Here is a 19,579-nt window from a genome sequence, read left to right on the forward strand (position 1 = left end):
GCCCCCTCGTGAGTCGAGGAGGACTTGACCGCCGCGGCCTCACCACCGTGAGGTCCTCTCGCCCTGATTCCCCGCAGCGGGGAGGGCGGCTCTGCCGGGACACGGTGTTGGCCATCTGCACAGCCGGCCCGCCACCTCAGGAGCTTCGGTTCTCCTCCTCCGAGCCACTGCTGGGCTCTCTCCTAGGCACTTTCTTCACGATGTCAAATAGCAGTTGTTGAGACAGACATTTCATACATCTGAAAAACACTTTGAAGTTTCCCTCTAGTCACATTTCTGTTCTTTTCAGTCAGGGTTCTTGCTAAATGATGGATAGTTCATTTTGATCAGTTTCTCAGTCACACATATATTTTTTCCTACAGAAAGTCTCTACATTTAACCAAAAAAAAAAAAAAAAAAAAAAGGAAAAGCTGCACTTAACCTCAGACCTGGACACAGAAATTTTAGATTCAGTTAATGAGGAGACGTTGCTTTTCGTCTTTATTAATTCCTTTTGTTTAGTAACTAGTAAAATAATAACCAACTACCCAGAGGCCAAGTTTAATTAATCTTGCTATCTTGCCGTCAAATTAATGATAAGATATCACTTCTTCTAATTCTTAAAACAAATATGCAGATAATTAAAAGCCCAAAGCTTGTTCCAGGGATGTTTAATGAAAGCAAAGCAATTAGGAGAACAGGTAATTACGCATGTCTTTAACAAGGCTCTTCACCATCCTTTGTGTTACTTAAACCTCATGCAAACCAGTGGAAAATGTGAGTCTAACATTTTAAATAGGATTTGTTGGAGAATCAAATAGGGTTTTGGTAAACTCTGTAGTTAAGCCTTCTGGAAAAAGAAAGGTACAAATCAACTCTTGGTAAATCAATGCAAAAATATGGGTTATTTTTCTCATCCTTCTTTAGGAGCAGATCTGGGGACTAAGGTGATATAGATGAATTAGCCTAATGGCTTCATTGAGAAACATCTCAACATCTCATTCTCCAATATCTGACTTCAAGTTAAGCTCGCTTGGTTTAAACTGCCTACCAGGACTGACTACACTGCTGTTGTTTCCTAGTTTAACCATACCACATGGCATGCAAGATCTTAGTTTTCTGACCAGGGATTGAACCCGGCCCCCTGTAGTGGAAGCATGGAATCTTAACCACTGGACTGCCAGGGATGTTCCCGCACCATTGTTTTGGAACACAAAATAGTACCTGGATATAAACTGGGAAATGACCTGAACTAATTTAGAAATATAAGCACTCAGCTCACAAGTTGATATGAAATTCCTTCTCAATTTATACTTGATTCAGAGGTACTTCAAAAATTCAACCATGAGAAAAAAACAGTTAGTTGCCCGTTCCCTCCTGTCTGTTCTTTTGTCCTTATCCTGGTTCAGGCCAAAGTTTCTGTTTGTTGTAAAGGCTTCTCAGGGTTCTCACATTCTAATGTTCTTCCTTGAACTGTATGGCGGAGAAAGCTCTGTCCACCAAAGATGTGTAATCTCCAATGGAGGAAATACTCGCTGCTGGGACATGGCTCCTAGTCTGAGGCTTCACTTCCCAGCTCCTGTCACATCCACATGACTACTTTTCACTGAAGGAATGGATGTGAAATGGAAGAGTGTAATTTCTGGGCCAAGGCTGCTAAGAAGTAGATGGAGCTTCTCCCAGAGGCTGTAGCACAGAACCACCCCAGGAAAATTTACCACCAACCAGTAACATCCACAATGGACTGTTGAATGTGTTAAACCACTGAAATGTGGGGGTTTGTTTGTTACAGATGTTAGGATTACCTCGGTTAACATACATACATCTAGTGAAGCCCCACCAGGTTATTCTTCATACTTTAACAGTCTAACTCTGGTACCGTTACTCTGAGACTTAACTTCCCCCAAAGTGTGCATGCGTGGATACACACACACACACACAGATATAAATATGAGCAAACGCAAAAATAAAAAGAGTCTTACTTTCTATTGCCTAATGAAGTCCAAACTTCTTACCCTGGCATTCAAAACCCTCCTTGACCTAACCTGCCTTGGTAATAATGGCTGGATAAGCCACTATTTCCCTATATATCTTCTAGGCTGCTTTTCCTTTCCCCCATGCCCTTAAACTGCACCCTCCTGACTGTAGGTCATATTGCCCCATTTGCTGGAATGATCTCCTCTCACATTTTTGCCCACTGAAGACCGATCCATTTTTCAAAGAATAGCTCCAATATCATCTCCTCTATGAATCCTTTGATGAATCCCTAGATTTAAAAGATTTAGAATCCCTGATTCTAAACTTCTGTCGTACCGTGCCTTGCTTTTCTTCATTCATTTACTTATTCAGATATTTATCAAGTCCTTGTTTTGTGTCCAGAAACACTGTGCATGACTCTAGGGATATAAGAACAAGGCATCCTTCAAAGAGTTCACAGTGTGCTATGAAGAGACACATCCATAATGATGGTCAAAGTGCAAAATGGTGTGTGTGCACACATGAGAGAGGGAGGGAGTGATAGTCGCTCAGTCGTGTCCCACTCTGTGCGACCCCAGGGACTGTAGCCTGCCAAGCTCCTTTGTCCAGGCAAGAATACTGGAGTGGGTTGCCATTTCCTTCTCCAGGGGATCTTCCCAACCCAGGGATCAAACCTGGGTCTCCCGCATTGCAGGCAGACTCTTTACAGTCTGAGCCACCAGAAAAGTGGTGGCTTCTAAGTATAAAGACAGGTCAACTAAAAAAGTATCAGCAGATACATGCTTGACTTTATCTTATAATCTATAGACAATACATTAGAATAAGTAATGAATCCATAGACTTTTCCCAAAGGAATACCCGAGACAGAGGTAGCAATATAGTTGTAAATGACAATCACCAATCAGATGAAATAATTTAGATGAAGCTTATCTCTCTTGAAGAGATGGGGACTGGGCAAGTGGTCAGGAAGGAAATATAATGTACTTTTAACTTTGTATGAAAAACAATGTTCATTTATGTGTTGCTGAACATAGTACTCTTTTTGCAAAATAAATCCTCTACTTCAAATTACTGTCCAAATGCTTTAAGAAAGGTTATGACTCTTTCTAAAAGATGTATATTTTGTCCTGTCATATTTCTGAGAGGGCCATTTTAAAATCTAACTTTAAGTTGGCTTTTCCAGAAAATAATTCTGTTCTGGTGTTTAAAGCTTCAGCTCAAACACTCAATAGGTGGTCAAACAAGACAAATGAGAAATAAAAATGCTTCATGCAATAATTACTTTTATTTTTGACAGATCTATTTGTAGTTTATTCAGTAAATGTGGTTTTGTTTTACCTGCAGGAACCAAAAAAAAAATGTTATCTTGTATGTCTAACTATAATATATTGAAACATTTCCAAAGGCTAATTTCCTCTCACTTTTTGTCTTAATTTGGATAGATTTCCTAGTCAATCTCTTAAAACATATATGCTTTCTTTCATTTTAGAGCATCAAAACGACAAAAAAATAGTGAAAAAAACTCCAAAAATAAAAATAGAGTATCATGTGCTTCTTACTCTCTATGTCAAAAAAAAAACCCCATTTTAGAACAGAATCTGACAATATGATTCCTCAGCCTGAATGAATAGTTTTTTATTTTACAAACCTGTAAAATCTCAGCTCTGCCACTTACAAGTCAAATGAATTTGGATGAGTGACTTAAGCTCTCTGTATCAGTTTTTTCATCTTTAAAGTGGGGTTAATATCATCTGCCCTACAGCATTGTCATAGGGTTTAAATGATACCACAACAGTGGTGGCTGTTACACAGTAAATATTTAATAAGTATTAGGAGAAGGCAATGGCAACCCACTCCAGTACTCTTGCCTGGAAAATCCCATGGACAAGGAGCCCCTTAGGCTGCAGTCCCTGGGGTCGCTGCAAGTCAGACACGACTGAGCGGCTTTGCTTTCACTTTTCACTTTTGTGCATTGGAGAAGAAAATGGCAATCCACTCCAGTGTTCTTGCCTGGAGAATCCCAGGGACGGGGGAGCCTGGTGGGCTGTCGTCTCTGGGGTCACACAGAGTCAGACACGACTGAAGCGACTTAGCAGCAGCAGCCATTATTCTGCAATACTGTGCAACCATTAAAAATACAAATATTATAGACTAATATCTTAGAATGTGGTATATTGCTTGAAATATATTGTTAGCTTAAGAAAACAGAAGACAAAGTATCATACAGAGTGAAAAATTCCTTAATTAAAAATATGTATACATGAATATAAAAACACTGAAATGTTAGTAGGATGTGTGTGGAATATCAGTAGTTACCTCTGTACAGTGAGATTGTGGGTGTTTTCCCCTCATTTGTTCACCTTTATATTTTCAAAGTTTCCACTAATTTAACATATTTATAATAAGAAAATAAGAATGGATTATTAAAGAAACTATCTCTGTCCCAGTATAAGAAATTTTTGATGACACCCAAAGATTCTGGGCTGGAAAGCCCCTGCATCATGTGATTGAACAATTTTCATAACCCAGATATTTTATTGCTGGAGAATTCTGTATCTTTGAGTTGTGAGCAACTTTTGAACATGTGAGCATTGAACAGGACTTCAGCACGCCTGACATTATAATCAGAAACATGTAAGAAGTCTATAGATAGGTTTACATAATCTCCTAATCAGAGAATTTAAAGCAAAATAAACTCAAATGTACCACAGAAAAGTTAAATGTAAGTGGACTAGATGTGCAATGGACGTATTTAATGAACCTTGGGAATCACCAAAGCACTGTTTATCAAGGGGAATTTTTGTGTGGAAATGATATTGATTTTTTCTTTTTTTTTTTTTACTAAATAAGATCAAAGAACAAGGAGTCTTTTCCAGAGTCTAGTAATAAAATTTTCTTTCTATGAGTTGCCCTAATTAGCGAGAAAAGTTCAGGATTTTTTTTCTCTGGTAATTTTAAAGAAAGACTTTCCTATCTTATCCCACCCCCTCTGCCAATGGTGAGGCCGCCTTGGCCAGGAGCCAGCTCATCCCACTTGAATGGTACTTCTCTGCTATTTTTTATTATAAGCCAAGTGACTCACTTGTGATATTTGTACCCCAAGAAATGATATTAATAACTATTGCTGGCTTTAAATAAGAAGGAATGCCTGAGATATTGACACGGGCTGCCTTCTTCCGAACGCCCCATTCAAGTTAATATGCCTGTCACGTGTGGGAGTGACACCACTGTTATCATCTGCGGGGTGTTTTCAAATGAACAGCCACTGAATTTGTTGGAATTAGAGACACAAATTAGAGTTTTTACAACATCTATTTTCTCTGTTGCCAGAAAGATTTGTTCTGAACAGTCTCCTGAATTTTAAGTATTTTAAGCAGGCCTTATTCCTCTTTCTCAAACATAAATTTACCAGTCCACAAAACTTTGGAAAAATTTAAGAAATGACAAGCAGAACACAACTGAGAGGACACCACCCAAGAAATGTATTTAGCCGAGGCTTCAGGATTCGCAACTATTAAGGCCTGTGTAATGGGAGTCTGGGAGAAGGCAATGGCACCCCCCTCCAGTACTCTTGCCTGGAGAATCCCAGGGACGGGGGAGCCTGGTGGGCTGCCGTCCATGGGGTCACTAAGAGTTGGACACGACTGAGTGACTTCACTTTCACTTTTCACTTTCATGCATTGGAGGAGGAAATGGCAGCCCACTCCAGTGTTCTTGCCTGGAGGATCCCAGGGACGGGGGAGCCTGGTGGGCCCCCGTCTATGGGGTCGCACAGAGTCGGACACGACTGAAGTGACTTAGCAGCAGCAGCGGCAGTGGGAGTCTGAGAGATGGAAGGGAGACAGGGACTCACAGGACGACTACAGGTGGTGAAAAGCTCTTCTCCGTCCCCTTCTTTTGAAAATGATCCACAGGCACCCAGGCAGAGTAGACCTTTAAAACAGTAGACCTTTACATTCTACTTAGTCTGTCATTATTCTGTTTGGGGAAACAAAACCACCACAAAGCAAGCGAAAAACAAGCCGTAAGTAGGTGAAAATGAAAGAGAAACACATTTTGATCTGTCATGGCCTAATTTAATGGGAAGAAGTGTTCCTAAAAACATAGTATGTCATTTATGGAATCAAATTCCAGCCTGAGAGCCAAAGTAGTTTATTCACTCACTTCTCATTTATTCACTCATTTGATGTGTAATCAAAGGCTTACCATGTATTCGACACTTCATTAGGCACTGGGAATTCAGGGGCAAACGGGCAGTTCAAACCCTTGTCTTCAAGGACCTGGAGACAATGAATTAACAAATCCCAAACCTTCAAGTATGATAAGTACATGAAGAGAAGTAGGAAGTTTAAATGCTTATCACTGTCTGTATTGCCATTTGCTTTGGGAGCTGTATTGTTAGCGTCTGTCCTCCTGCCCCTTTAATTGGAATCATAGCTCTGGTTCAGTGACACTAAGAAAGCTCTTTGAAGACTCTTGATTTTCTACAGCTGCTGTAACAGATGACCACAAACTCAATGCCTTAAAACCACACACATTTGTCTCACTGTTTCTGTAGGTGAGAAGTCTAGGTGAGTTCGACTGGGCCCTCTGCATAGGGTCTGCAGGCCTGAAATCAAAGCTGTGGTCCTTACAGAGGACTCTGGGGAAGAATCTGCTTCCAAACTTGTTCAGATCATTGTCCACATTCAGTTTCTTGTGTTTACAGGACTGGGGGCCCCACTTCTTGCTGGCTGTCCACTTGCCTTCTCCTGTCCAGGGGGCCCTTCCAGCAACAGGAAGTTGAGTCCTTCCCATGCCTAGAACCTCTGACTTCTCCTCTGCCACATCTCTCTGCCTTTCTCTTCTGCTCTGTGAGAAAACTCAGTGTTTAAGGGCTCATGTGATCACACTGAGTCCACCAAGTCCTTCAGGACAATCTCCCTATCTTAACATCTGAAACCTTATTTATATTTGCAAAATTTGCTCTGCCCTTGTAACATAACATTTTTTTAACATTCATTAAAAAAAATTTTTTAATAGACTTTAGCAATCTTGTTTTTACATTTTATCTTTTTAAAATTATTTGCGTCTTAGTTGCGATATGCAAACTCTTAGTTGCAGCATGTGGGATCTCATAGCCCAGCCAGGGGTTGAACCGAGGCCCGGTGTTGGGAGCTCAGAGTTGAGTCTTAGCTACCAGACCACCAGGGAAGCTGGTGGTTCCAAGGATTAAGGCATGAACATCCTGGGGTAGGGGGTAGTGGGGAAAGCATTCAGACCTACCAAAGATAAATGTCAAACAGTGGCTTTCACTTAATTACTCCTAAAGAATCTGCACCTAATAACCATGGGCTGTTCTATTTCCAGGACATTCACTTGGCCAGGAGATTATACGACATGGCTGCTCAAACAAGTCCGGACGCTCACATACCAGTGTTCTTGGCCCTCATGAAATTGGAAACTGTGCATTTGCTCCAAGATATCCTGTTTTTTAATGTAAGTTTGTCTCAAATAGGTCCCAAATTTCTGGAAACTCCAACGAGCAACTTTTGGGCAGAGGGATGGGGGGAGATGATGTTCTGAATAAAGTAGGAGGCTCGGGTTTAGTTTTGACAGAATGTCTCTCGCCTTCAGTTTACAATGAGATGGAAGTGGACGGCACTGGACAACGCCATTGGACCATGCTGGGATTTATTTGTGATTGGCCTAATTGTTGCTGTGCTGATCTTCTTGCTTAGAAATCGCTACGGGTAGGATCTGGACCATAGGAAAACCTGTTCACGGAACCAATCCACTGCAAGTTATCTTCATTAAATAAAAAATTTCCCCATCAGACTCAGGGGCCTGCTGCTGACTTCTTATATGGGCCTTGAGGGAAAGGACAAAGACGGGGACCTGTCTTCTAAGAAACCATTTCAGACCTCCTGCTTAGCTGAGGTGACTCCTTGTGGGGAGAGGTTTGTTGGAGACTCATCAGCTAAGATTCCCTTACAAACTTCTTGTCTTGGGGTGCTCTAGTCCCGTGTGTTAGTCGCTCAGTCGTGCCTGACTCTTTGTGACCCCATGGACTGTAGCCCATCAGGCTCCTCGGTCTACGGGATTTTCCAGGCAAGGATACTGGAGTGGCTTGCCATTTCCTTCTCCAGGCTCTAGTCCTAGTTAGGGATAAAAAAATCACCCATTTTCAAGTGGTTGTGACAACCCGTCCCCTTTCGAGAGGACAAATGGGTTTGTTTCTTGGCTCCTGCAAACATACTGAACTTGGGAGAAGGGAGAGTTTGGGGAGGGCAAGAACACAGATCCCTCAGAATTTGAGAAAGGCAAAAATTACAAACAGACTGTTATCTTGAGGGAATGACCTGGTGAACCACAGTCTATCTCTGATGAGCCAAAGTTTCTCATGGCGTTGCTGTGCCTAGGGACTGACTCCGCCTCCTCACCGGGGTCTTTCTGTCTGAGCTCCCTTAGCAGCCGTGTAGTGAACAGCACCGTCTGGGGTCTGTCCAGCATTGTATCTGTCTCTTCCTTTCCTAACTGGAACCCTGGGGACTCCCCTGCAGAGTAATCACAGTGGGTAATGGTACAAGCCTCCAAGGACAGAAGGTAAAGGGCCTGGCTCTTTGTCTCCCCTGATGGATGAGGCAGGGTTGGGGCCCAGGGCTGGGGCAGTGGGGAGGAGACAAGTGCAGGAGACCCACAACCGAAGTCAAGGGCCAGGCTTAAATCTCACTCTCACTGAGCCTCAGTTTCCTGATCTGCAAAACGAAAAGATTGATCTTTTCATGTTTTTCCCTTGGGATAAAGCTACCCACTCCAGTATTCTGGCCTGGAGAATTCCATGGACTGTCCATGGGGTCGCAAAGAGTTGGACATGACTGAATGACTTTTTCACTTTTTCAAGATCTTAGGGAGCTGGTATGAAGATTAACGGGATAATGTGTGTAAAGGAATTATCACAGGGTCTGGCATCTAGAATGAATTTCCATAAATGACAACTTTTAATATTCTCTAAAAGCTCATGGGAGATTGGTTGGAACACGGGGAGTGTTGAGGTGATAACAATCAGTGTGGTTTCAGTACCCAGAGATAGTTCTCCAGCCAAAATGCTCAGTGTTTAGGCAGGAAAAGATTGTACTTGCCTACTTGAAAACCCAAACTAGGGACAGGAAGAGAGTTAATTGATAATGTCAATCATAATCAGAAAGGAGAGAGAAATGGATTTGGAACAAAACACCCTGTGTTTGAGGTCCAGCTTTGCCCGTTAGTAGCTCTGTGACTTTGGATGTACTTTCTTCAAACCTCAATCTTTCCTCCATCAAATGGGATTAACTCCTACCTGACTGGAGATTTGTGAGATTTCAATAAGCCTAACTTCACAGATGCTTTGTAAACATTGTATATCCACATGCCAGCCATAGTCTTTTCTTGGCCATTAACTATCCAGGCCTGCCTGAGGTCCAAGTATTTAGAATTTTCTGCACACATTCCTTGTTTCCAAAGGAACAATAAAAGCCTAATTTAAAAGCCAAATGTGAAAGGAAGGAGCAGGCAGCATCCAAAGCCCAGGTCAAGGGCCTAATGCATAGGCTGGCCGTGCAGTTCTATCTCACAGGTGTCTGGAATGCGAGCACATCAGAGATGGGATAAATGCAAAGAGGGGAGTGTAGAGTCAGTGAGCCCTGGCTCCAAGACTGGCTGAAGAATGAGCTCCTTCGAGGTGGAGCTTGTGAGAATCGCTGCAGATGGGGCAGAAGGGAGACGGCTCGGCAGTGGGCTGTGTCGAGTGGAACGCTGCCTGAACCCTAGGAGCGGGACCAGGGTGAGCTCATCACTTCCCTGTTTCAGCTCATTGCTCCAAGTGAACACGAGCCAAAGGCTCTGAGAGCAAGCGTGGCTGAGGGTGTTTGAATCATTCAAATGTCTGTTTCTGGGCTTCTCCTCCAGAGCCGGGGCTGTGGCAGCTCCCTCGCCCACACCTGGGTGGCCACGTGGTGACTGACCACCGAGCTCCACACGCTCTTCCACACAGGGCCTTCCCACACGTGTCTCAGTCAGAGGACTTTTGGTAGCAAGAAAAGATGCTGCGTCAGCTTCCCTGTGGCCTGCGGCCAGTCCAGCTGCACGTGAGCCCTGTGAGGGCAAGGGGTCGGCCTTCTCATCCCTGAGTACCCAGGGCTCCGCATACAGAAGGTCCTCAGACAGCACTGGGTGACCAGCTTGTCCACACCCCCCTTCCTTACCCCCAGCCCGGGCCAGCTCACCCCCTTCTCTCAGCACAAGCCTGGCACGAAGTGCACAGTGACTCATGTTTTTATATCCAGCACAGCAGCTGGTCCTTCAGAGTTCCCAGCTACAACACAAGGGAGGTTACAATGGAGTTTATCTGTGATTCATAGTTTTCTTGCCTTAGGAAAGCTGATGCTCTATAACTTTTAATACTCCCAAGGCTGAATTAAACGAAAATCTCTGGGAGTGGGAGCCAGGAAGCAGAGCCTAAGTCGAGGTCTACTGTAACCCATGACATGGAAGCGTGCTCTAAACAGATTCAGTGTAAGGCGCTGACTCTGAGTTTCGCTAGACTCGGTGCTTGGATGGAGAGCTGTGCTGGGGACGTTCACAAATGCACCTCCAGCTGGGTGGGTGTGATGGCTGGGCCCTGGCTCTGCTGGGGTTGTGTGAATGACTAGGCCTGCCTCAGGTTGCTGGACAAGACTCGGGAACATCTTCGTTCCAGGCCTGTCTCTCCAGGGCCAGCTAGTGACCTCAGGCAAATGAGTCTCTCTGTGGGACTCAGTTTCCTCAACTGCAAACCAAGAAAGACTTTTCTAGTGTCTTACAGCGCCAAAGTTTTATAATTCCAATCCAGACTCTCAGCATAACATTAAGATCTATACCAGAAAACCTCTTACAATCTTTCTATATGTGGCAAGAATAATTTTTTAGGCTGTGAGATTATTTTAATTCTTAGCTTTCTTTTTTTCCCCTGCCACCTAATTAATTTCATTCAGCATTTGTGCCTGTGATTGGATATGGAAACATTATTTTGTGGTGTGTACTTATGTGAAATGATTTATCTTAATTTGTGTTTTATTAATCAGAAAATAATTTCTAGGTGAAGATAAAGTGCTTCTGAAAAAAGGAATATTCAATCTTCACCTAATAGAATATTTGAGCAAATCTCTTCAGGTTTGGATTTTGCCATAGACGCAAAACAGCTGTCTGAGGGCCTATGACATTTTTTTTTTAAAAAGGAATAATGACTTTAAGCAGTATCTGTTTATTAATCAGTCTTTTTGTATGAGTAAGAGGAAATTTTATGTAAGACAAATGGTAAGCTATTCAACATTATAATAGCTGTCAATAATTTGTTCTTGAAAGCTTCTCTAAAATTCATTCTGTCTGGGATAATAATAGCCAACATATCATGCTTATAATGTGCCAGGGACTGTTCTAACTAAATGTATTATTAACTCATTAGATCTTTACAACTACCTTTTCTGAAGGGTAATGTATCATCTTCCCTCTTTTCCAGAAGAGAAAACTGGGGTCAAGTAACTTGTACAAGGCCACACAGCCAGAACCACCAGGTCCAGAGTCTGTGCTTCTAATCCCTGTGCTGGACTGCCTTGAGAAAGTTCATAAACAACTCTTGCCAGTGACTGCATTCTCATAGCTGGGCATTAAGTTTTCCTGCAACTATTCAAATTATTCAAAAAGCCTTCACAATGCCAGGAGTTGTGCTAGGCTGTATTTCCCAAAACATGTTCACAGTCTTGCAGGGTGCCCCTTGATAAAGGGTTTATTGGATCATTAAATCTGGAAGATACCGTAAGGTATAGCCTCCTGTGGGGCTTCCCAGGTGGTACTAGCAGTAAAGAATCTGCCAGCCATTGCGGGAGACATGAGACCTGGGTTTGATCCCTGGGTTGGGAAGATCCCCTGGAGGAGGAAATGGCAACCCACCCCAGTATTCTTGCCTGAAGAATCCCATGAACAGGAGCCTGGCAGGCCACAGTCCATAGGGTTGCAAAAGTTGGACACGACTGAAGTGACTTCCCACGCGTGCACACACAGCCTTTTGTGGGAGATTCACAACAATGTGGGTATAGTAAAGACTCTGAAGCATCTTATAGGAAAAATACCCACTGAATCTTGTGTGACTCAGCTTTGCCAACCATAGTTACCTCTGGAAACTTTTCCTCTCCCCCCTTGCTCCAACGCTTATCTTCTTTTGTAGGACCTAGTAACACTGTAATTTGAGGGCTATTGTACTGCACATGTAAGTCATCTTATGAGTTTGGCTTTCCAAGCTTGGCACTTATTCTCTGCTGGGCATCATACAACCTAAGAATGGTTCATGTTAGCAGGTAACTGACACAAGATAAGCTGGTTAGTGATGGATTCAACAGGCAGGTCTGATTTCAGAATTCATGCTGCCCACTCTCCTGGGCCACCCTGATATCTAATGACAGCCAGACACCTTGCCTGCACCAGAGACCATCATCCCACAATCTAAGGCCCAGTCATCCTGGTGCAGGCCTTGCTGTGGCCTCACATCATGGGTCTTATTTTCCAGCACCAAGCCCTTCTCTGTACCCAGTTCACTTGCCTCCTGCCAACTGTATCCCCCTGCTCTGTGAGACACTCAGACTCCACTGGAAACCCAGCCAAGGAGCTGATCCCTGAAATTTGAAGCTGAACTTGCCTGGTGCCCCCACTGCCTGTATTTCCAGGGTCCCATTGCCTCTTGTGCTCACGGGGATCCCCCTGTTGTCTGCCTGGCAGCGAGTCCATCTGGGCCATCTCCGTGGCTGATGAACCCTGATTATAGTAGTGCCACTGCTTAAAGGGTTGAACACTTAGCTGAAAGGCAGAAGCTGTGGACAAAGAACATCAAATAAAGGGCTAATGGAGATGGAACTCAGAGAAGTTCAAGATGGCCCAGGAGAAAAAGGCACGATGAAGTTGAACTGGATGAAGGTGAGTTTAGAGTGAAAGGGACCCGGAAGAGTTTGGAGGGCAGGGGGTTCCAAGGGACAGATTCTAGTGCAGGGCTGAGCATGTCGGAGACCAAGGAGGTTCCAATACGCTGGCTGGTACACACTATACTTAAAAGGGGAGACGAGATGTAGAGAAAAAAGACTAGGGCATCACACAGAAGGCTCTGACCTCCAAAAGAAGGCAGTGTGATAAAATTAAATGCTTTGTTCCATACAAAACCAAAGTCACATTGGCTCTCCCATCTATGTGACCTTGGGGAAGTCATCACAGTCTCTCTGAACCTGTTTCCTCATCTGAAATTCGAGGCAACAGTACTAGCATCTATCTTCTGGAGAGCTGAGGAGATGAAAGGAGAATTGAGCATGCTAATCAGAGCCTCAGCACATTGCCTGGCAGAGGTGAAATACACTCCGGTTTAAAAGGAGGGCTCTGCCAACCCATAGCACCTTGGTACAGGTTAAATGAAGCTGTTTTGGTTGAGAAGTTAAGCTGGCTTCAGTTGAAATCCAAGTTAATGTTGAAAAGACAAGTCCCCAACTGTTAACATGAAGACTGAGCAACTGTAAGGGCGAGAGGCTGATCCTGACTCCTCCTGTCTTGGGACCCAGGTCCTCGGACCAAGCTGAGTTTCTGAACTCACCCTGCTCGAGGGCTCACAGCCATCTTCCCGCCATAATGTGGTGGAGGATTCTCCTGCTCCCCTCAGGGACTCAAGTCCTTATGGCCTTGACTCTCAACCAGTAGGAGGAAGGTGGGAAAAAATATTGTTTGAAGAATCCCCTCAGGGACTTGGGAGGCAGGCCTGTGGCCTCCTTTGAGATTGAGAGCCAGACCTTTATTCCACAGGTGAAAATCCTGAGGTCCGAGATGGTGCTGGCCCACATATCAGGAACCAGTATGCCAGGACCAAAGCCAGACCCCCCGGCTCCCACTCCCTGCCCTTCCCTCCACTTCCAGTTTCTTGGCAAGGCTGTCCAGTTCTCCTCTGGAATTCTCTCCCTCCCCTCCTCCCACGCCCAGTGTCAGCACAGGCTCCTGACCCTGGGGCCTGGAGCCATTCCTGATTCTTCTTCTGCAGGCCTGGCTCTGACGCACACGCATGAGACTCTGGACAAGAAGTCCAGAGATGGGCCAGACTGCGTTCGGACTACATGCAGTTTATCTTTTTTTGGCAAAGGCCAGCCAAGACCAAGACAGGATCGACTCTGGCTTTTAGATTACCCGTAACCGCTTAGTTCTTTAGAAGAACTAAAGAGAGCCTCTTGATGAAAGTGAAAGAGGAGAGTAAAAAGGTTGGCTTAAAGCTCAACATTCAGAAAACTAAGATCATGGTATCCGGTCCCATCACTTCATGACAAATAGATGGAGAAGGAGTGGAAACAGTGGCTGACTTTACTGTGGGGGGCTCCAAAATCACTGCAGATGGTGACTGCAGCCATGAAAGTAAAAGACGCTTACTTCTTGGATGAAAATTTATGACCAACCTAGACAGCATATTAAAAAGCAGACATTACTTTGCCAACAAAGGTCCATCTAGTCAAGGCTATGGTTTTTCCACTGGTCATGTATGGATGTGAGAGTTGGACTATAAAGAAAGCTGAGCACCAAAGAATTGATGTTTCGAACTGTGGTGTTGAAGAAGACTCCTGAGAGTCTCTTGGACTGTAAAGAGATCCAACCAGTCCATCCTAAAGGAAATCAGTCCTGAATATTAATTGGGAGAACTGATGGTGAAGGTGAAACTCCAATACTTTGGCCACCTGATACAAAGAATTGACTCATTGGAAAAGACCCTGATGCTGGGAAAGATTGAAGGTGGGAGGAGAAGGAGACGACAGATGAGATGGTTAGATGGCATCATGGACTCAATGGACATGAGTTTGGGTGGGAGGCCTGGTGTGCTGCAGTCCATGGGGTTGCAAAGAGTAGGACACGACTGAGTGACTGAACTGAACTGAACCATTTCCACAGCCTTGGGCCCACCCAAGAGCCTATAACAAGCCCACAGCATCAACAGTCCATCCTGATAACAAGCCGTCAGCAGCTGAGGCAGGAGGGACTGAGAAAACCAGGCTGCCGTTGCCTCACTGAACTCCCAAGGCCAGAGCCACCTCACTCTCTCTTGTTCTTTATGGACTCACCCCATCAGGTTGCTAGAAAACTGATCCTAGGACAGTATTCCTAGGAAATAAAATTTGAAGCCTACCAAATTTCCAACCTAAATTTGAAGCCTACTAACCTTGGGAGGTTAGTTCTTCCAGATACCATGGACTCAAACCTCAAGGTAAGTGGATCTCAAGCCTAGGTTTCCCTGAGGACAAAGGTAACGTAGTTTGTGTTGACTTTACACAATTTCAAGTAAGCAGGCTATGTTCGATGCTTTAAGGAAAACCGTGGCACACCCTGGGCACCTCTGAAGACGGTGTATTAGTTACCTACCGCTGCCTTAACGCATAACTCCAAACACAGACAGTTATCTGTTTGTGAGGATCAGGCATTAGGGAGTGGCTTAGCTGGCTGGTTCTGGGTCTGTCATGAGGCTGCCGTCAAGGCACCACCTGAGAGTCTGACTGGGGTTGGAGGATGTCTTCCAAGCTGGCTCACTTGCTGGCAGATCTCAGAGTCCTCTCCAAGTGCTGCCCGATGTCCCAAGAACGGCACTGTCTCCCAGGGAAGGGATCCCAGACAGGCAAGGACGTGGGGCCTCTGACTACCTCCTCAGAGGGACACACAGTGCTGCCATATTCTACTTGTTGGAAGAGAATCCCTGATTTCAACCCAAACTCACAGGGAGGAGAAGGAGGCTCCACCTCTCAAAGCAGAGAGTATCAGAGAATCTGCAGACAGATTTTAAAACCACACAGACACAAAGCATTGCTTCCCTATTTGGTAACAGCAGTACCTTCTGCTACCCTCAAATTAAATTTTTTTAAAGCAGCAAGATAAACACCTGTCAAGTATCCAGGCAGAGAATTAAAGTACACCAATCTGAGGAAGCTCAGTGGTAAAGAATCCACCTGCCAGTGCAGGAGAAGTGGGTTTGATCCCTGAATCGGGAAGATCCCCTGGAGAAGGAAACGGCACTCACTCCAGTATCCTTGCCTGGAAAATCCCATGGACAAAAGAGCCTGGAGGGCTACAGTTCATGGGGTCGCAAAGAGTTGGATATGACTTAGCAACACAACATTTGTGAAAAATAATCTGCTTATTAGTTTTTCTAAACTAATAAACTTCACATTATTAACAACCACAATAACAACCACCCCACCTTGAGACCCCCCTCTATTAAAAAAACGCTCAAAACATTTCTTAGGCAAGAGGCTAAAATAATAATTTATGAAGGAATAAAATATAACCACTATGCCAACTATACTTTTCCCCAAATACCTTTTTTTTACATGTTCATTTCTTTCTTATGCAGAAGCCAACTGATGGTTAAATACATAATTTCATCCTTATTTAAGGGATATATACTGAGTTATAAAACCTATGTCTTCAGTATAATGTGAGTCACTCAGTCATGTCCGGCTCTTTGCAAGCCCATGGACTGTAGCCCGCCAGGCTCCTCTGTCCATAGAATTCTTCAGGCAAGGATACTGGAGTGGGTAGCCATTCCCTTCTCCAGGAGGCCTTCCCACCCAGGGATTGAACCCAGGTCTCCCGCATTGCAGGCAGATTCTTTACCATCCAAGCCACCAGATGCTTGTCTTCCATAAAGGCCGTACTGTAATTGTTTTCACCTAGTGGGTAAACACAGTACTAAAAGGGTATGAAAAACAAAACTGGCTTCATAGCTACTTCATGAGATAAACATCTTTCTGTAGTTATAACTTTTTACAATCATATAACAGACTTGAGGGTCTATGGGTAGCTTCCAGAGCCCTGTTAGACTGACAACTAAGAACAAATGAGTCGGGAGCCTGGCTCACAGGCCTCAGTGGGGTTTGTTATGGGAAACAATTAAACCCATGCATTTTACTCCAAAGGGGAGTCGTTCTTGTAGAACCTCCTTCCTCTTTCCTACCTTAAACACTGTCCTCAAAACTTCCAATCTAAATTCTAATCTTACACGTCAGAAAAGGCAAGAAAAACTGATCCAGCAAGTTCATTTGTGTCAGGCTACTGAGGTTGACAGCAAGCGAGAAAAGTGCAGGCAAAGAGACAAACCACATTTTTCTTAGGGTCAGTGAAGGAACAAGCAATGCAGTACAAGTTGTGATAGTAACTGTCAAGTTATAAAGACAAAAAGTTACAAAGTTATTAAGGAAAAAGTTGCAAAGAAATGGTTATGTTCCTATACACTGTTTAAAAATGAAACGTATTTTGGAAATATTTCTGATAAGACATTTTTTTAAGTTTTGTGACCTGAAAGGAGGTCCTTAATCACTTGGAAAACATAGCTATTCAGAAAAATTTATTTTCTGAGTGTTCCAAACAATTAAACCTTAATAGATACTTCAAGCAGACATTAAAAATAATTTTACAACTGTCACTCACATTAAACAGTAAGTGTCCTCAATTTGTTGTGTTAATTCCTTTTATTTTTGTAGCTTATTTCTAAGAGCTCAAGGTAGATTCCTCCCCAGCCCCACCCCACCATCCACATATTCTCTGTTGGCATGAAATAAATGAAAGTTAATACCCTTGGTAAGAAACCTCAAACTTTACAGAAAGATTAAAAAGTGAAAGTACAAGCCTCTCTCCTTGCTTCTGCCCACTTCATGCACCTTTGACAGGTGTTCAAACACCAGGACAGGTGCAGAGACACCTGGTTCCTCAGCCCCTGTCCTCAGCATGGACAATTCTGCATGCATTCTTCAAAAACAACCAACAAACATAAACGTGCGGCATTTAGGAACAGACACTGCGGAATGTATTCTTTCCTCAGGGATCTATTTACAATTTAATATGCAATGTGGGGTTCACTGTTCTCTTTTCCCTTCAAATCTGAAAATTGAACTTAAAAAAAAAAAAAACTCAACAAACAAAAACTTCCCCATGTTCTGCTTCCTAGGTATTCTTTTTCTTTTAACAACAAAAAAACCGGTTATCAAGAGTATCCCAATTTCTAATATCAATGAATGTCCCAACTAAAGAGAGCAAGAACAGTAATTTCTTTTTCTCCTACAAAATTCTGCTTTTACTGTAACTCAGTCTATGAAAGGGCACATTATCCACATAGTTGTTTTTTTTTAATTAATTAATTTTAATTGGAGGCTAATTAGTTTACAATATTGTAGTGGTTTTTCCACACATTGACGTGAATCAGCCATGGGTGTACATGTGTTCCCCATCCTGAGCCCCCCTCCCACCTCCCTCCCCATCCCATCCCTCTGGGTCATCCCAGTGCACCAGCCCTGAGCACCCTGTCTCATGCATCGAACCTGGACTGGAGATTCATTTCACATATAATATACATGTTTCAATGGCATTCTCTCAAATTGTCCCTCCCTCGCCTTCTCCCACGGAGTCCAACAGTCTGTTCCTTGAGGAGGGAGGTGGGAGGGGAGTTCTGGATGAGGAACACATGTGCACCTGTGGCTGATTCATGTCAATGTATGGCAAAAACCACTACCATACTGTAAAGTAATTAGCCTCCAATTAAAATACATTAATTAATTAGGAAAAAAAAGTGTGTTCTTAATCTCTGTGTCTCTTTTGCTGTCTTGCATACAGGGTCATCGTTAGCATCTTTCTAAATTCCACATATATGCGTTAGTATACTTATTGGTGTTTTTCTTTCTGACTTCACATAGTTTAATTTGACTCAAAATGGAGCTGAATACCTACCAGGAGAGACCCAGCCCTGACTGAGGGAGAGCCTGGTGCTTACTGGTAGAGGGCAGGCAGGAGGAGAGAGGGACACAGAGAAGCAAAGCCTGTGATAACCCCCTAAAGCTGAGGAAGCGGTGGGCCGTGCCCCCGGAATGAAAAGCACAGCAAACGACCTGGCACCGCCTGGTGAGAACACACCTGAAGTCACTCCCAGGTGCCTCCCCGCATCGCACCCCACCTGCCTCGCGGCCTTGCAACCGCCTCCCTCCACCTGTTCTACGCTGCTTCCGGATCACTTGGATCATGACGACAGGACGGTGGACTTAGATTAGCAGAGCAGTGCCAGAGGCCTGAAACGGCCAAGTCAGACAGCACTGCTCATCACTGCGCAGGTGCCTGACATGTGATTTTGCCTTTGTAATCCTTCAAAATCCTCTAAAAAAGGACTTAGTTAAGTTCTCCTCTTACCTAAGGTAGAGTGTGAAATGATGGGACTCTCACCCAAATGGTGGAGGTGAAAAACAAACAAGATCAGAATTCTGATGGTTGTAAAAAGGCGAGGAAGGATTCAAGAAGATGCTATTCCAAAATACAAAACTACTCAATAGCTCTAAAGAGGTTCATTATTCTCTGTTCCTCTTTAAAGAGCAAGGAAGACAGTATCACAAATAATTCTGGCTTAAGTATCTTAAAGTAGTTGTTATAAAAGTCTACAATTTTATGCCAAAGAACCAGAAAACTAAAGAATCTACCAACTTGTCCTTCCCCTCATCCCCTCATCTCCACTGCTAATGTCTTCTCAAAGAAATAACAAAAGCTCAGACAGAGGAAAATATTCATTTATATACATGAACATCTTTGGATT

At 43.7% G+C, this 19,579-nt stretch overlaps 1 protein-coding gene across 3 annotated transcripts in view; it reads left to right on the forward strand.

Moving 5' to 3' along the window:
• The window catches only part of SEL1L2 (SEL1L2 adaptor subunit of ERAD E3 ligase), a 57,642-nt gene extending 49,950 nt beyond the window's left edge, over positions 1–7,692 (forward strand). For 2 of the 3 annotated variants that reach the window (XM_040248283.1, XM_040248284.1), the window contains 2 exons: positions 7,306–7,434; positions 7,573–7,692. In XM_040248283.1, the coding sequence (XP_040104217.1) occupies positions 7,306–7,434; positions 7,573–7,692 (249 nt within the window). Of the gene's footprint in view, positions 1–7,305; positions 7,435–7,554 lie in introns of all 3 variants that reach the window. The other variant, XM_040248282.1, reaches the window with a different exon arrangement.
• The last annotated feature ends 11,887 nt before the right edge of the window (positions 7,693–19,579 follow it).

The sequence above is a fragment of the Oryx dammah genome, unplaced genomic scaffold (genome assembly GCF_014754425.2).
Source record: "Oryx dammah isolate SB20612 unplaced genomic scaffold, SCBI_Odam_1.1 HiC_scaffold_10, whole genome shotgun sequence".
In the NCBI taxonomy this organism is placed as follows: Eukaryota; Metazoa; Chordata; class Mammalia; order Artiodactyla; family Bovidae; genus Oryx; species Oryx dammah.